Source organism: Nannospalax galili, unplaced genomic scaffold, assembly GCF_000622305.1.
Source record: "Nannospalax galili isolate Female #2095 unplaced genomic scaffold, S.galili_v1.0 scaffold235, whole genome shotgun sequence".
NCBI lineage: Eukaryota > Metazoa > Chordata > Mammalia > Rodentia > Spalacidae > Nannospalax > Nannospalax galili.
The window spans coordinates 5,410,979-5,430,189 of NW_008338118.1; the positions used below are offsets into that span (position 1 = coordinate 5,410,979).

The 19,211-nt window shown below is 38.0% G+C and overlaps 1 protein-coding gene across 1 annotated transcript in view; it reads left to right on the forward strand.

Moving 5' to 3' along the window:
* Positions 1 to 19,211, forward strand: part of Itga1 (integrin subunit alpha 1) — a 160,877-nt gene that overhangs the window by 40,033 nt on the left and 101,633 nt on the right. The window contains exon 2 of the mRNA XM_008832940.3: positions 14,735 to 14,855. Within this exon, the coding sequence (XP_008831162.1) occupies positions 14,735 to 14,855 (121 nt within the window). The remainder of the gene's footprint in view (positions 1 to 14,734; positions 14,856 to 19,211) is intronic.

The window sequence follows — 19,211 nt, forward strand, 5'->3', positions numbered from 1 at the left end:
TATTAGATAGATGATAGATAGATAGATAGATAGATAGATAGATAGATAGATAGATTAGATAGATAGATAGATAGAGGCAGGTGACAGTTGGGGAAGGTGTGGCTAGGGAAAGGGATCTAAATACCATCAAACCACACTGTACAAAAATTGCAAAAACTCAATAAAAAAATTTTTAATTATCATGTTGATATATTTTTAAACATAGAATGATAATTATACAGAGAGCATTTTAAATAATTTATTATTAAACAAATAATAAAAATTTTATTACAAAATACTTTTAGCAAATAAGAAAATTATGTATAATAATTAACAAATAGCAGAGGACCTACTACTCAGCTTTCTGTAGCGTAGACATCTTCCCATAATTGTTTGGCTTTTTGTAAGAAATAAAACTAACTCGAATTTTTTAAAAGATCCAATAATGAGCAAATTTCTGCCACGTGTGAAGTGAAAACCAACTAGGAAATGAATGAATCAGAATGGGTCTTCACTAATCAATGACATTTCTGGTGAACCCGAGACCAGGCTGCTTCTCCTTCCTTCCAGCAGCAGCTGAGAAGTTGGCCCTCAAGGAGCGTGGCAGAGCATTTCCTTCTGCCGTCAGGCTCACGTCTGAGAAGATGAGTTTGAGAAGACTAGACTACCCACACACTTTCCCCTTCCAGACTTCAGCCAGTTAGTGTGAAAGGAGAGTGAGTGTGGAAATAGACCAGCGCTACAGCTACTGATGTGCCCACTCGTGGGAAGAGGCATCAGGAATGCAAAACAAGCCCTTTCCTCTAAAACAGTGTTTTGTGTGTGGTGCTGGGGATTGAACCTAGGGCCTTGTTGATGGTAGTTAAACACTCTTACCACAGAGATACATCACCAGCCCCCAAATACAATTTTTAAATAAACATAATTTATGAATTATTTAGAGTTTCATACATGCATACAAAGTATTTTAATCATGTTCACCACCTACTTCTCCCCAACCCCTCCCCCACTGAGTGACTCCCTCCCAACGTCATAGCTTCTTTTTTTTCATAACTCACTTAGCCTGGTTAGCCATACCATATACATTTGGGTATGGGGTCATCCCGTAGAGCCTGGTCGACCTTACAGGGACCACATTCTTTAAAGAAAATGGACTCTCCTTCCCCTAGCAGCCATCCACGGTCAATATCTCCTCAGATTGGGGATGGGGTTTGTGATGAGTATAAAATATTTACTGATAGTGAATTGATTCATACATAAGTCTTTTCAATGAATAAAGAGGACATGAGCTGCATAGAATCTGCTTTCTACTTCTCACAAGAGATTCAAATCTCTTCCACAGTTTAAGGGTTTGCTTTGTTTGATTTTGACATCTTTAGCTAGAGAAATTTTACCTCCAGGGAAGAGAGGATTCATTTCAGTGGACACAAGCTTTGTAATACAATATTTGACAAAAGGAATGTCTTGTTGAAGTTTTTTAACATTTTATTACATTTTTATGAATTTCATACAAAATATTTTGATCATATGTAGACTCTCTCTGTAGCCCTCTCAATGCCGCACACCAGATTTCATGTACTCTGTCATATATGTTAAGGCGTATCAAGTCAAATTTGTGTTCCTACATGCCCTGCAGTGTGAGTCCATCCATTGGAGTCTCGTTACCCTATGTGGGGTCACATCCTTAAAGAAAATCAACTCTCCCTCTCCCAGCAGCTAATGGTTGCCAGTAGTTCCCCAGCTAAGGTTGAGGCTTCTTAATTCCTCACTTCTATACTGGGATTTCATCTGACTTGAGCTTTCATGGGTCTTGTGCATGCTGTCACCATTGCTGTGAGTTCACCTAGCTGTGTGGAAAACTCTGTTCCCTTGTGATCATCTACTACCTCTGGCTCTTACACTCTTTCTACCTTCTCTTCCACAATAGTCCCTGAGCCTTGGGTGACTGAGGTTTGATATAGGTGTCCCTTCAGAGATAAGCACTCTGCAGTCCTTTATTCTCTGCACTTTGGCCTTCTGGGTTAATATCCTGCCTGAGGAAGCCTCACTGCTGAGAGCTGAGAGAAGCATTAATATTCTTTCTGCCCCCTGTTCTCCGATGTGCTCTGAGTCTTACATATAAAGGTTGCATTGTGGATGTGTCACTTAGGACTGTAATGGACATTCATTCTCTACCTATGACCTGTTGTAGAACTTCATAGTAGAGTCCATCTGTTGTAAAAAGAATCTTCTTTGATAAGTGGTGAGCCTTGTCAGGCTTGCGAGAGCTTTCTAGTCTCTCTTTCTAGGCTAGTCCTGGAGCAGCCTGAAATACAAGTTTAAGGCCACATTTTTATCTCCTTTTGAGCACTATTCCCTTTCTTCTCCTTCCCACAGTTCAGAGGTAAGATGTACCTTGAATTAAGCTTCTTGTAAATAATAAGTACTTGGTAACCACCATTACAATACAAGCATCAGAATGCTTCCATTTAGGGAAATATTGGCTGTAGTTCTTGGGAATATTGACTATAACATCTCCATTTACTTTCATTTCAAGATACTCCAGTGGGATAATGGAAAGAATGTAAAAGATGATGCTACCAGATAGGAATAGGGTTTAGCTCCGGGGATGCTCAGCTAATGTTTTAATTGCTAAGAGACCATAGCAGTCTTAGCAACAATTATGCTAAGAAAACAAAATTTAGAGCTATCTCAAAACAGAAAAGCAAGCATCAAAAAGTTATCTCTTTCCTCTAAAAAGAAAACAAGCATTCTTTTGACCCTTGCCTTCTGAAATATTTCAACATTCCAAGCTACTGAGACTTTCTTTCATTTCCCGTAAACTCCAACATCTTTTAAAATAGTTTCAGATTTATTTTCCAAATGTTCACAGGTGAGTAACAAATTATACTCAGTTGGTTTACATTATGTCGTCTTGATATTCTGAACAAGTTTGAAGTTGAACAGAAGTACCAAAAAGCTTTTGAATGAACAGAATGCTCTGATGTAAATGATATCATGGAAATTTGCTATAACAAGTATGCAAGAGTGAAGAAAAATTATAGAGTCACTTTAGATGTCAATGGATTATTTAAAGGCCTTGCTGAGTCATTAAGGAAAGAAACTAACTTGTTAAATGCTATAGGAGAATCAATAATGGCCTCTCTTAGTATCTAGAATATAAACTTGCTAGTTAATGCTACAAGGGAATTCTAGGGTAAGCAATCATTTCCTTATGGATGTTGGTTTCGGTTATAGTGTGCTATCAGAGTTTGTACAATAGTTCATTATTTTAGCTTCACAGAAGTAAACTTATCAAGGTTCATGAGTGTCCATATGTGTTAAAACATAAAGTATTAGATAAACTATATTGCATCAAAAATGATGTTATAAGACTGAATGTGGTGATGAACATCTTCAGTCCTAGCACTTGGGAAACAGAAGTAGGTAGATCTCTGTGAGTTTGAGACCAACCTGGGCTATATAGCGAGTTCTAGGCCAGCATGGGCTACAAGTTCAGACCCTGTCTTAAAACAAACAAACAAATAGACATTATAATTCTTTATTCTCTGCCTCCTGCTTCTAAGTAATATTAGGCAGGCTTCATTTTATATGCTTATTTTTTCCTTAAAATTTTGCATATAAATTAGACATTTTGTTGTTGTATGTCTCTTTAGATAAAGGCTTCTGTTATAGCCCAGGTTGGCCTTAAACTCGCAATCGTTTTTCCTCATCTCCTCAAGTACTAGGATTACAGATATACAGTGTCAAGCCCAAGTCTAAAACTTTTTTTTCTTAAGTTTAGGTGTATGGGGCTAGAGATTGCTCAGCAGTTAAGAGTGATTGCAGCTTCTTTCTAGAGGACCAGAGCTCTATTCCCAGCACCCATGTCAGGCAGCTCACAATGGCCTGGAATTCTAGCTCTAGGGATCTGACACCCTCTTGTGGTCTCCATGAGAAACTGCATGCATGTGCTCCCCTGTACACAGACACACACGTGTATATATAATGAAAATAAAATGAACTCTACAATAATTCTTGTTTTGAAAGAATGTTGTAACTAATTCAAGATGCTTGTAATTGTTTTCCATGATAAATAATCACAATCTAATTTAGTTGGTTTTCCACATGTAATTTTTCTAAGTGATGATTAACTGCTGTATTTCAAAAGTGACACAATAGAGCAAGAGCAATGATCACATTGAGAAAACCTTTACCCTTTAACCCCTCAAACTTCAGCAATCTAAACAAAAGCTTTAAGGTAATATATTTGAAAATATCAAAACAATTATTTTCCTTTCATGTTTTTATCACACTTAAGTGTATTTTTATTTAATTTAAGCTCCAAACTCCGAATTGCATAGTGGGGGAAAAAACTGGCTTTTGAATGTTCTTGTGCTATTTGGACAGTTACCGCTATCAGGTAACTAAGCAATCTTTTCTTTCACATTTTTGAGACGTTCTTAGTTCAATTTCAAGGCCAAATCTTACCTGCCTGCCATGCACAATCTGTTCACTGACACCCTACGAGAGAGGACCTAAACAACAAAGCATACCTTTACTAAAGATTCTCTTAATGGATTTCATTAATTTGCATAATATTTCTTCTCAAAGAGCTAGATGAGCCAGAAACATTACCAGTCCTAAGGTTATTTTATTGACATGCACAAGTAGTTTCATGGATCAAGAAAGCATAAAAGATCACACACACAGTTAAAGAAATGACTTTCAATTTCTAAACTGCTCTTGGGTTTATTAAACATATGAACAAAAAAAAATAGGAAAAGTACAGTAAAATGATGACTTTTTTTTTTTTTTTTTTTTGAGACAGGATCTCCCTGTAGCCCAGCCGGCCTGCAACTCACTAGGTAGACCAGACTGGCCTTGATCTCACCAAGATCCACCTGCCTCTGCCTCCCCACTCCCCTCAAGTACTAGGATTTAAGGCATGCACCGTCATGCCTTTCTTTTTCTAAATATTTTAAAACTGTGTCTCCTGTTAGCTCATACACTTTGACATAACCATGGCTCTTAAAACCTATATTTACATCGTCAAAAACTACTAGCTAATTGACTAGGAAAATCAATAATGGAATTGCTTACTGTCTAGAGTCTAAAATTGACAATTAAGGCTACTGGATAAATTTATTTTTAATTATTTTACAGTGAATACTGCCTCCTTGCTTTTCTGACTCTCAGAAACACCTATTGTGCATGCCAACAAAATAACCTTAAGGGCTAGGTAACTGGCTCGGTGAGCAAGAATGCTTGCTGTAGAAGCATGAGAACCTGGGTTCAGATGCCCAGTGCCCATATAAAAAGCTGGAAGTGGCTGTGCACACATGTAACCCCATCATCAGGGGGAGGGTTGTGAGACTGAGAGAGGAGGTTGGCTAGAGCTTGTGTGCCAAGTCTTGCCCAAAAAAAATGATGAGCAACAGGTCCAGTGATAGACTCTATCACAAAGGAAAAAAGGAGCCATAGAAGAGGACATTTGACATACTCCTCTGGTTTCTGTATGGTCATATATAGGCATCTTCACAGATGTGCACACACACACAAAATAACCTTAACACTGACATTGTCTTAATGATATATATATATGTGTGTGTGTGCATATATGTATAAATATGCACATGTCATATCTATATGAGACACTAAGAATTTTTACGTATGTTAATAAAATGCATTGAAAATATGCCACCATCAAAAGAAGAGCCATTTCTTCAGAATCTTGACTATCCAAAGTCTGCATATCTCCTCTTTCTGCATAATACTTGGCAAGGACGCTATCCTGCTTTGTTTTGAACTGCAGTTTGCCTTTCCATATGCAGTACTCATGCTGGGCTGTCACGGAAATCATGAGTTCAGCTCTCAGAATGCCCAGGCAGCTGGAGAACAGCCCTGGGCTCATGTTGCTTGCACAAACACATGAGTTGTGTTCCCACAGTGGGGTCCAGGCACTCATAAGGTTCTGTAGCATTTTTATCCTGTAAAATACATGATGCTACAGGGTGGAGGGGGTTGGCTTCTGAGACTAAGAATTTCTGAGATCAGAGTAGGAACAGTCTGAAAGGAGTTGGTGAAGCAGTTATGTGTAGTGGGAAGATATGGGCAACTAGCAGATGTCTGTAGATACTACAAGAAAAACATGATGGGAGAGCAAACATGTAGAAAAACTATAAAAGGGGATTTTTAACAAAGGGTGTTCAGGAAACACTCATGAAATTTAGTATTCCGGGTAGCATTTTTGAAAGCTAGAATGACCTCTGTGCCCAAAATCCTTACTTTTCTATTTATTACTTCCTTTCTCAAAACTTGTATTAAATACCTACTATGTGCTAACAATTCTGCTTCCTTCCCACCAGCAGTATACTGATATATATATAAAACAGCATTTTGAAGATCAAATAACATTTATAACAACTGGAGACCCGTGGGACTTTAGAAGCAAAATCCAAACAACTCACTTACTAGAGCAAACTGAAGTTACAAAACCAGCTTCCCAGGAAGAAGCTGGAAAACACTTGAATATCGGGCTGTTTATTTGGCTTTTCTGGCCTGGCTGATGAAGGGAGATATCTTGCTGACATATTACATCATTTTTGATGAAAGGGATTTGAATGGTATTATGTATTAAGCCAGGTTTTCTTTTTATACCACTGTATGGGGGGGGGATGTTCCACTTGTTTAAAAGAAATGCTGAATTGGACGTACTACTTTTTACAGTGAGTATAGATTTCCCATGTTTGAAGTTAAGGTGTTGTGTCCAAATGCTTTTATTCATTCTGCATTCTTTGGTCAAGGCTCTAGTATGGTCTTATTTTCATTGTTGATTTCCCATATATTTAGCAGTGGAGGGCTCTGGCTCCTTTTCATAATCAAAAAGCCATAAATATAATCTCAAATTTGACATCAACTAGAGCGAAGTCATACTATAGTTATTTTGGTAAGATGTGGTTATAGTCTCATCAAATTTTCTCTTTTATGGCAACTATGTACATCAAAATTGTTATCCAATTACCTAACCCATAAATAGTAAATTCATGGGGGCTGGAATGATGGCTCAGTGGTTAAGAACATTGGTTGTTCTTGCAGAAGACCCGAGTTCGAATCCCAGCACCCACATGGCAGCTAACAACTGTCCATAACTCCAGTTCCAGGGACCCGACAACCTCTTCTGTCCTTTGTGGGCATTGCACAACATGGGTGCACTTACCTACATGCAGGTAATACACTCATACACATAAAATAAAAATAATAAAAAAATATTTTAAAAAGAGTAAATTCATTAACGTTTCAGAGCACTGATATTGTAAAGCTCATTATACATTACAAGGGGCTTCAAAGCAAGGAACTTTGAAGTTTCACCAATTTTTTTTTTCATTTTACAAACTCCTTTTGTTTCTTTTAGCACAAAGTCATAGACAGAATTTCCTTAAATGAAACTAGATATACATACACACTGGTTATAATTAGCTGTTGGTTCATATTTTTGCTAGAAATTTAAATTTCTAATAATTTCTAGTAAGTCTACAAGACATCTTGAATTTTGCCAATATTGTTCATGTAAAAAGTCTCCACTGTCATGAACAGTGAGCATTACTGAGATGGGTGATGGTGTCATATTTCTGATGAGAAAAGTCTTTCAAATGTCAAATTAGAAGCAAAAGGCAGAGACTTAGTTATGCTCTGGCATAAACAGTGACTTGAATACATGCAAGACAGATTATTTTGATAGGGATCATGCACTGGCTTTCCAGAAAATGTTAATTTCTAGAACTCAAGAGATGGACCATACCCATTATAGTCACCAATTCTTATTAAAATATTTTTCTTCCAACATTGTAGATGGTCTCAAATTTGAATTTATTTTGTACAAAAAACCCACATAAATTTGTAGTCATAGAGATGACCAATATATTGCATTCTTAGTTAAAATAATCATATGTGATCTTGGAGTTTGTTTTCATTTGTATAGAACATGAGGAAGTGTTGGCACCGGATGAAAGAGATGCTCATGAGGTACCTGTGCAACGGTCTGCTGAAAATTAGCCTTCTGCAGAGGTCATGCTGTCCAGCTGTGTCCTGAGACTGCCAGGTAGCTCAGGGTGGTGACTTAATTATTCTGGCTTCAATATACTAGGAAGAGTCACTGTTGGGTTGCCTCATTCTTGAAATAGACTTGCAGTTCTTGAACTTGGTTAGAAGGGAGTAAATTCTCCTTGGAGACAGAGGATTCTGCTTGTTAACTATCTGAGATCCTGAGTGGTCTCATTAATATGCACTATGTCTTGAGCAACTGACATGACAACCCAAGGGATCTAACTGCTAGGGCAGGTTTCACCTGCACTCTTCGTGACTATTCCTTCTGCTTTGAAGGCCTGACATTCGAATACCAGATTTTCTTCACATAGGTTCAGAAACAAGGGTTTGCTGTGGAAATGAGTTCATGAATTCGCTGCCAAAGCCCCACTGATATCACATCCATATAACTTCTCAAATGAAACATCACATGGAAAAACATCTTTGAAAGACATCTCATTGCCAGGTGCTAAATTAGCTTTTGTATCCACCCATGGGGTCATTCGGCTCATTTATTAAGCATTCTTTGAGGCTCCATGCATGCTTTGAATTTCACACATCAACCTGGAATATATTTGAAAACTCATTTTTATTATGATAAGTGGAAGCCATATGATCAAATCAGTTACTCTGCCTTCCTGCTAGGCTTACAGCTCTGTGGAAACAAGAGTATCAGGTTTTATGCAATATTCCCGGAGTCTAGCATATCCAACCCAGAGTAGCATTTGGTAACATTTTTGTGGTAGCTGGATGATGTATTTTCAAACATCACCTTTCTATACCATGAAGGCATTTATTCTGAAACTCATTAAGTCACTCTAAAACGGTAACTATTATATTCTCTTGTTTTATATGTCATCATTTCAGTCTTTAGATTAAAAAATGTTAATGACATGATTTTCCCTACTTTTAGATGGATAAATGCATATAGGAAGATGTTAAAGGAAACTGATGGTATGGTAACACATCTTCTTTTGTCACTATTTATTTGATGGCCCCTTGCTTTAGCTCAAAATGTGCAGTGTACAAAATTCCAGTAGCTATTAAGTGTTCATATCTGGATATGTCTGGAGCCACATTGCTGGGCCAGCTGGTCAAGGTCAGACCTTCTTCTCTAAGAATGAGCATGTGGCCGAGCACAGTGGTGCTTGTCTTTAATTCCAGCACTCAAGAGGCAGAGGCAAGTGGATTATTTTGAGTTTGAGGCCAGCCTGGTCTACAGAGCAAGTTCCAGATCAGCCAGGGTGGCATAGTGAGATCTGGGTTGCAAGTTCCAGTAGTGGAACTAAGGGTATGAGGAAGAGGGAGATGTGGCTTCTACCAGAGTCCGTACTCTCTGAAGATGCTCAGATCTGCTAACTTCATTCAGGATTTTATTGTCAGTCCTATTCTCAATATTCCAAAGCTGTGAAGAATTATAAGCCACCATGGGCCAGTTGAGAGTTGTTCTGATCTGGGTTATATTTTTATTCTGTAACCAATTCAACAGCTAGTTACAGAAGGTCCATGACTGGGCATCAGATGACCTATGTTGAAGTACAGTTTCTGCCCTTAATGCAGCCTGGCCTTAGACAAATCTCACTCTTCTTAATATTAAAAGAATAAGGTAATGGCTGCTACCCTATCTAATCAATAGCTTAATATTCTTATTTCTGTGAAAATGTTTTTTGGAGAAAAATAAACACAGTCCTGGAGGCTATGTATCTCTTTCTCTTGTTTAATTGGGTTACACAAAACTATGTAGCTTATAAAATATATCCTTTGATACCAACAATGTCATTTCCTAGCCTGCTTTTAAACATTACACACAACATATCTGACCAGACTTGAAGAACAGACTTTTTATTTTTATTTTTTTACATAAATGTATGTTTCCACTGAAGTCCTTCAAGAAGCTTGGTCTGAGCTCTCTAGGCATGTGTTCTCTCCTTAACCAACCTCCCCAGCCTAACATCCTTCTCAGCCTGTTGCCACTGAGGAACAGTTTCCTCCTCAGATTTGCCTGTTAAGATATGAGACAACATGGATTAATTCTAATTAATTATAAGGATCTTTCTTTTAAAGCTATACTGGTTGTTACCATTTTTCAGACCTTTCTAGTTTTAGGGTAAAAGGACAAAAAACTGAATCAATGTGAATGTTGATTAAAGCTTTGTAGTTTGGAATCATGTGGAAATGTGAGGAAAATCCTTGACTTCTTGAGTTTCTTCTCATTTGCATAATGCTGATAATAAATTATTTTCAGGACTGTTGGCAAATTTAATAGGATGACACATGTTAGGAATAACTCGTGGTATATGATAAAATTGTTAGTAGAGAAAAAAATTCTCAGACATACGTGTGAAGTCAAGACTCCCTTTAGACATCTGACTGTAATCTGTTTTATTTCACAGTACTTTAAGTGTTTTCCTTATCTTTATTCTTCAATCATCCCAATCTGTTTTATTTTGTTTTATGCTTTTGTTTGTCTGTGTTTTTCTTGTTGTGGAGATTGTTTCATTTTGTTTTGTTTTGGTTTTGCTTTAGTTGGGAATAAGTTCATATTTTACCTTTTTTCTGGAACATAAAATTCCAAGGATATTTAACTGAATACTGAACTAAAAGTTATAAGAAGTTGCTGTTTATTCACTCCTTTAAAACAAAAGAACAAGGTGCAAAATAATTTTTGAAATGTCATCTCCTGTGCTGCAGGCTCCTTGGTGCCTCAGAAATCATAAAAGGGACAGATTTACAATCACTTTGGGCAATTTGCCTGTAGAATTCTAAGGACAGGAAATGGAAAAAAATGCAGCACCCATTCCCGGACATTCCACACAACACGTAGGATAAACAGATCCTAGAATACCAAACACTCTTCGTCTTATTTTGAGGGGTACTAGGAGTGGCCTTTGAGAGAGAATTTATGAAGTAGATGATACTCTGAAAAAAGAAATCCTTCAAAAAAGTGAAACTGACCCTGATTAAAGCGAATGCTTTTCCCTTTCTGTGTAAAGTCTGGTGAGGACTTTGAACGTAGCGAATTCTCTACCTGCGTGAGCATTATGAAACAGCAGCAACATATCCCAGGCCCGTGTTTCTCAAAGCTTAACAGGAATAAGAGGGAGATCTGATTCAGGAAACCTGGGAGAGATCTGTGATTCACAAGACCCTGGGTGATGCAAATGCTGGTCTCAGGACCACAGCTGGTGTTTAGTCATGGTAGTGGTGGTACTCTCATCTTTATCTGTTGAACAGCTGTTTTCAGTTGGGGATAATTTTGGCTCCACAGGATTATGGCAGTGTCTAGAAATATTTTTGATTGTCACAACTCAGAGAGTGCCACTGGTGGCCTATGAGTTGGGGCCATTGATGTTGTTAAACACCCCTCAATACAGGATAGCTCTTTATGATGAAAGAATATTCTGACCCAAGTTGTCAGTGGTGCCAAAGTTGAGGAGCCATACTGCAGACACAATATTTTGTGTGTTTCTCATGTTAAAAAAAAAGAAAGAAAGAAAGAAAGAAAGAAAGAAAGAAAGAAAGAAAGAAAACAGTCTGTTGTAATTGTTCAAAAAATTGAAAAAAATCCTGAGAGGAAAGGGTAGGAACAAATACTAGTTAGCTTGAAATAGAGGGTGAGCACTGTTTAAAGTGATCTTCTAATATACAAAAGACTATTATGCAGAAGACGCTAACCAGCTGTTCTCTATCACCCTTGAAGAATGAAGAGGAAATGTACATAAAAGGACCTGCTCTGTCCACTCATTCGTCTTCCTTCATGCCAGCCAGGAAACTCTCTTCATGATCTTACAGCCATATTTGTCCTGTCTGTCTTACTACTTATAGAGACCCTCCCAAATTCTGGGTAGAGATTTTCCTCCTCACTGCCAAATCCTATCTCTCCCTTACCTTAAAATTTTAATTTGAAAACTCTTCTTTCACTGAGGTGGAATAGTTGCTACTGCATCTCCTGCCACAGCTGGTCCCCTTCCCCCTTCAACTTGTTATCTTTCAAACTATAAACTTGTTACTGCCCATCTGTGTAAAAGGGATTGTGCTAGATTTTTGTAAAGGATAAAAAGATGAGAAAGACTGTCCCCAGTTTAAAGACTTTTCTAGTCTGGGGAAAAATCTCCCATGAATAATTATAATATACACAGCATTTAATAAATATCTCTATAAGAAATGTGTTCAAAAACCAAAGAGGCTTCAGGACTTAGAAGATTATTTCTTTCAAGGGGAGATAAAGGAAGATTATATAGATACATCTATAAAATGAAATTATCTGTTTCTTAAAGATATATTTATCTAAATTAGTTAAGAGTCCTGTGCATCAAATAAGCACTTATTGTTGTTTCTACAATTTGAAAGTTATGCGTTAGAGTAATCTAGATTTGGAGCATATTTATGAAAAAGTTTAGAGTGAATAAGGTTAAGAGGTTGGAGTTATTAAACATATTCAAACTATAGGACTAATCTATTGGGACTTTTTAAGAATCTGTGTGATTGGTCTTTAAAAAAAGAAATTGTGTTTAATCAACACTGAATATACTTATAATGTGGTATAATTGTAAAAGGCAGTGATCTTTTGGAAAAATTCTTAGTTATATCTATAAGAGAGAATATTTTTGAACTTAGAAGCATATTTTAAAGACTAGAACCAAATGAGAAAATCAGTACTACTCATCTGAGGGTATGATTTCAGAGCCTGTTTACATGGACACACACACACACACACACACACACACAAACACACATATAAAGTGTATTGAGTCCATTTAGTGTTGCTCGTGTACATGTTTTTAGAGTTGACCACTTGGAATTGGATAACCTCTCAGCGAGCTAGTCTCTGGAGAAAACTTATTCTTCTTCCTTCAGCTTCCTTTGATTGCCTGTAGCTCTTCGACTTAAGATGGGACCCCCACAAAAGTTCTGCTATCCACATTGGCATGTCAACTGGATTTTTTCGTTCTGCATATCTTGTTAAACTGGCATACTAGAGATTTCATTGATGCAGCTTCCATGTCATGTCTAGAATGCATTAACTAGCAGCAGGTGTCTTGTCCCTATGGCTCTTACGGCCTTTATGCCTCCTCCTCCATGGTGTTTTCTGAGCCTTAGGTGTAGGGATTGCATTTTAGCTGTATTAGGGCAAAGCACCTCTCAGTCACTTATTCTCTGAATTTTGACCAGTTGTAGAACTTTGTAATAGTCTCCAACTGTTGGGGGGGAAAAGGCTTCTTTGATGAGTGGTGAGAGTTATACCTTTCTGTGAATATAGGATTTGTATTTAGAATATAGTAAGAAATTACTTTGGTCTAGGGAAGTGACAGTAGTTTCTTCCCAATTAGACCACTGTTGATTACCCCAAGATAAAAGTGCTACTACTGTACCAGTAGAGATTATTTGCCGGGCTAGAGATTATTGTGCTTCGTAGACTTCATAGGTGGATAGGACCATTGGTTGGCTTTCTCCCCTGACAGCTTGTGTAGTGTCTTCTGATATGAGAGCTAGTCTTTGGAGAGGAGGCTGCCAAGTCAGTTCCTGCTCCATTGCTCCAAGTCCTGTCTCCAAAATATGTCCTATCTTCAGCAATAGGGTCTTACCTTCAAGTTCTAGGAGGCAATCAAGGGCTGTGGCAATAGTTTGTATTATTTTTGAAGTCTCTTAGTTTTCACTGACAAATAACTCAAAGGAAGGTTTCCTTTGTGTAGTACTGTGATTTTTTGTTAGAGACCCTTCAGCTAAACGAATACACTCACATATATATTATAAATATATGTTTTAGTACACTTGTAAAATAATACTTTTCCCTTTGATTTTTCACAGCACCTAAGCCTCTCTCTCTCTCTCACTCTCCCTCCCTCTCTCCCTCCCTCTGTTCCTCCCTCTGTTCCTCCCTCCCTATATTGCCCTCCTTCCTTCCTCTTCACTTAAAAGTACCCCATGCATTTTCCCCATTGGTCACATTTCTTAATATTTTTTTCTCTTACCTGAATTAGAAGGAAATGATTAGAATGAGCTCTCATTGAATATATAGTATGTAGCAGGCATTGACTAATGGGTATATTACCTAATTTAATCTAAAAACCAACTTGTGATGTTATTACAACCAACAATGTTTGAAGAAGGCTTTATTGTATTAGCTTAAACTTCCATCTACTGCTTGGTTCAGTAAGAGAAGTAGAACATATCTCAGGCCTGCAAAGGAAGCCAACTCTGGGTGAAAACAGTCAGCTTGCCTTTCCTTTAGACAGCAGTAAGGAGAAAGCTCTTGCCCATGAGGTTTAAATACAGCCACTTGCTTCTTTGTAGTTGAAGTAGGAAAATGAAGTTGTTTAAAAGCACTGATGGTCATGTTTTACTGTAGGGTTCACTACTGAGAAATTTCCTGGAACAGCATAAGTCATTTTGAGTTTCTGTGACTCTCACTCAATCCTAAAAATTTTACTTCTGGGAACCATATAGATTCTAAATATCCATGGAATTTTGTTTGACTGTTAACACTTTTGTTCTTTAATGCCATTATGTTGATGCTCAGCCATCAGCATAGTGTCAGAACCTTCCTTAAGGTTCTCATTCTCTGAGCTTCATTGTTCTTTTACTTAAGAGCGCAGATTTCAGATGTAACCTCAAGAATGTCTTTCATAGTTCAAAATATAATGAGATCTAGCTAACTTTGTGTAACTGGACTTTGTTTTCTCTCTTAAAGTTGTTCTAGGCATCTGCGAATCCTTCAATGTTAATGTGAAAAATTCCATGAATTTCAGTGGCCCAGTGGAGGACATGTTTGGATACACTGTTCAACAATACGAAAATGAAGAAGGAAAATGGTAAGCAGGCTCTGTTGTCTGGCTATTTTATACCGTAATGGAAAATATTTTGGGCTTTTTTTATTAATGAAACTTTAGCAGACTGAGTCATCTGTGCTAGAAAATGTCATCTAGTGGATTGGTAATGGAAACAGACTTGAAGAGAGAGAAGCATCATTTCTTAGAATTTAAGAGGAAGTGGTTACTGATTTCTGTTGGCTCCTGGATTGACCTCAAGGATGGCTGTTATCCGAAATAGTCATTATTCAGTAGCTCTTATTTTGGCAAAAATTTCTGGATTATTCTTATTTTAGAGTTACTTGAATACTTGACTTAAATTTGATAAGAAGCCCTGGGGGACAGAAGAGATGCTCTGAAAGGATTAATATTACTTCAGTAGTAGGGGACTTAGATTTTTGGTGCTTTACTGACCTAAGTGTTGTTGCCTAATGATCAGAGCGAGCTATATTGTGTTTTTGTTTTACATTTTAAACCTGTTAATCTTTGATTGATTAAGTTCATTTTACATAAAAAATTTTAGAGCATATTTAAGTCTTTTTTTAAAATTACACAAAATATTAGCAATCTTTTACTCTGCGTTTGACCTAATTGTAGTAAGTGCAGCTTTCCAAAATTGGATATCATAGAAAAGTATGAGTTAAAAGTTGCTTCCACCTAATAACTTTAAAGTCCGTTTTTCTAGAAAATATGATAAAAAAGATTTATATCTTATAGGATAACAGTCCACAATTGTTATTTCACAGATGGAAATATATGTTTTGCTTTCTTTTTTAAAGATATTAATTGGATAATAATCCTCTAAAGACTGTCAATTCCCATTAAATTATGGGAATATTTTATGGGAAGGGTATGTCACTCTTCTGTTCTCTCTTCGTGTCTCAGATGGGAAATCTAGTAATACCTCTATGAAGTTTTACATTCCCTGTCTATTCTACACTGACCCACACCCTTCCCATTTTGTCTTTAAGGCTAAACATAGGAAGTCATGCTGTTAAACACCAGAGCCCGACACCAATTTTACTCTTTTAGAACTTACACCTGTAGTTCCTGGAGCTCAATCCATGGGGGCTAGGGATGAGTGGACCAATGGCTAAGCTCCTCTTTGTTATTTTTTTCTTTGTTATCTTTCCATATTTTTCCTCACAAGGTTCCTCTGGCCCCTAGATAAAGAGCTCTAAGCAATCCATGACTGTTGAGAGGGAGAATCAGTTTCCTCCAGTCATTGAGCCCAAATCCAAGTGTTCAGCCTTAAACACACATACATAAGGGCAGTACTAAATGGAACTGGTGGGTTGTGTGATTATGTGTACATATGATACACAAATAATAATTATGGAAGTAAAAGTCATGAATTTAAGAGGAAGTAGTGAGGGATACAAGAAGAGATGGAAGAAGAAGGTATGAAAAATATAAATGCAGCACACATTTATGAAATTTTCAAAAAAAATTAAAAATTTAAATAAAAAGCTTAATTTTTCTATAAACACACTCAGAACTCAATTTTTACTCGTTACTAGTAAACAACTAAATCTAGTTTAGCATCCTGTTACCATCCATGAAAAACAACCACATAAAAATAAAGAGTGGCTCTCCTAGAAAAAGACTATTGCTTAGGGCCAGAGCTGGAAATAGATATCAAGTCTCTTCATCTTTTCTTTCATTAGTACTATGTTAAAAAGTAAATGCTGGTAATCATTTTTTGTAGTTAGTACTAGATTTTGTACATTAATATGTGTGTGAGAGCTTGTGAGCCCTTGAATGTATATGGATGCCAGCTCTGTTTCCACTGTGATATTTCATATTTGCAAAGATTCTATGGAAAAGTGGTTAAAAAAATCAGAGCAACCAAAGGATGTAACTAGCTGAATTTATATGTAATCAAACTTTCATCCCTAAATTCCCAAGCTTCTAAGTGTGGCATGATGGCTGACTCTGCCTCTAAAGAGATCCAGGTACTGATTACTGACATAGAAGCATGTTTGGATATCCTGCAAGTATTTGTAAAATCAGACAGTATACAGACTTACTCTGGAAGAAGCACTATGGAATAACTGACATACCAGGGAACATAGATTCTGCTGCTTAATTTTCTCTAGAGCTGAACATCTTCATCGAACATATTCGAATTTACTGCCCATCCCACTGGGATTTAAAAAAAATATTTATCCTGACTTATCTTACTTCACAGTAGCACCATGCCTAAAGAAAAGCAGCCTTATGTCCCCCTTTACCTTTCAGTCATTTACTGTCAAGTATAATTTACTTTGTGTCTTTTGCCCAGAAACCACATGTTTTCTTGGTAACAAAACACATCATACCTCTGATTAAGATCAGCGTTGCTCATCATGGTTAGCACAAGCTGCAGCGTCCAAGTAATTGCAACGTGGTTCAGAAGAATCCAGAAAGAACATAATTGGCTTAATAGCTTTGCTTTGATGGGAGGTAACTTAAATATGTTCAGTCCTACACAAAGCCTTCCAGATTTCCAGAGTCAGTGGTAGTCATCAGCAAGGCAATGTCTTAGGCACACAGGAAAATGCAAGATTTGGTTTGGTGCTTTCTACTCTCTCTTGGTCCTTTACTTCTTTCTGTGCCTTTTGTTTTGTTTTGTTTTTTGTTTTGTTTTGTTTTGTTTGAGATAGAGTCTCCTTATAGCTCCAGCTGCCCTGCAACTCACTATGGACACCCCTGCTGGCCTCAATCCCACAGAGATCTGCCTGCCTCTGCCTCCTGAGGGCTTGGATTAAAGGTGTGCAGGACCATGCGTGGCTTGTGCCTGATGTTTTAATGACTGTTCAGACCACCTTTCTCAGAGGCTTCCATGATATAATCTTCCTAAGTAGATTCTTAAGATGCAGGTAGATCCCTCCCCACCCAATCTTCAGCCCAATAGGCATCAAACTCTGCTGGCCTCTGTCTTTTTCCCTGGGGGGGGCGGGGTGCTCTGCTTTGTTCTAGGAAAGGGTATTGTGGCATATGTGGTTGGTATTCTAGTCTGTTTTCAATATGTGTATTTTTTAAATAAAACTTATTCAATTGGGAAGAAGAAAGCTTGCTAAAACTTTTCTATTATACATTCTAGTAAAATGTTTATTTTGCATTGCTTGTGCCATTTGAAACTGAATTTCCTCTTTGCCCAAATTGTCTATTGATTTGGCTCACTTCATTCCCAGTCTTCTGCCTTTCTGACCAAAGTCTTCGCAAGCAATGGGGTTGCAGTACAAGTTTCATACTCTAAGATAACTGAACACTTACTCCATTCATTAAAAAAACTTGCCTGACAAAGGATGTGTGGCAGTCTGAGAGTTGGCTTTGCTTGGTTCTACCAGACATCAATAAAGAGTTAGGTTAAAGGAGTGTTACTAAAATAACATAAATATGAAAAAACCCTCACCAGGATAGTGTCCTTAATAGGGATACAGAGCCCACCCACTCTTCAAAGAACTATGGTGATGGTCATAACAAGACTGACTGGTATTAGTAGCACCTTTTTCTCAGCTTACTAAGTTTTTATTATAACTGAGCATTTTCATGGAGAAAAGATGCCATTTCTGGCTTTAATGATCCTTGAATTATCAAGGATAATTTCTAGAGAAATTATCTCTAGAGATCAATATTGATACCAACAACATGTTTTATATTACCTTAATGTATAGACAATGCAAAATGCCTTTTTAAAAAAAAAAAATTCATCCTCAGGCCTCTTGGGGTAAGTCTAAAGTGCAGCCCTCCACGCCTTGACTCCCCAAGCCACATTCACCCTTCCATCTCCCCCCCTGTTCGCTACTCCCAGTTTGGGACCTGTGCCATTCCTAGTCTTGGGGCCCCAGACACCTGGGGAACCAATACAGCTTCCTGATCCTTCTCACCCAGACCAACTGAGTGCCTTTCTTGGGCCCCAGGAGCACCCCTTCTGGTCCTGGGCCCACACTCACCTCTCTCTGCGTCCCTGGACCTGCACCACCGGCTAACTCTCCTAGCCTGCACTCCTATCCTCAGGCCTCTTGGGGTAAGTCTAAAGTGCAGTCCTCCACGCCTTGACTCCCCAAGCCACATTCACCCTTCCATCTCCCCCCCTGTTCGCTACTCCTAGTTTGTGACCTGTGCCATTCCTAGACTTGGGGCCCCAGACACTGGGGGAACCAATACTGCTTCCTGACCCTTCTCACCCAGACCAACTTAGCGCCTTTCTTGGGCCCCAGGGGCACCGCTTCTGGACCTGGCCCCGCCCACATCTCCCTCTATTTCCCTGGTCCTGCAACATCTGCCAGCCTCTTTCTGGGGCTGACAGCCTCTTCCTGGGGCTCCGAGGCTTACCTTTCCTCTCCCTGATCCTTTGCATCCAGTACAACCCAG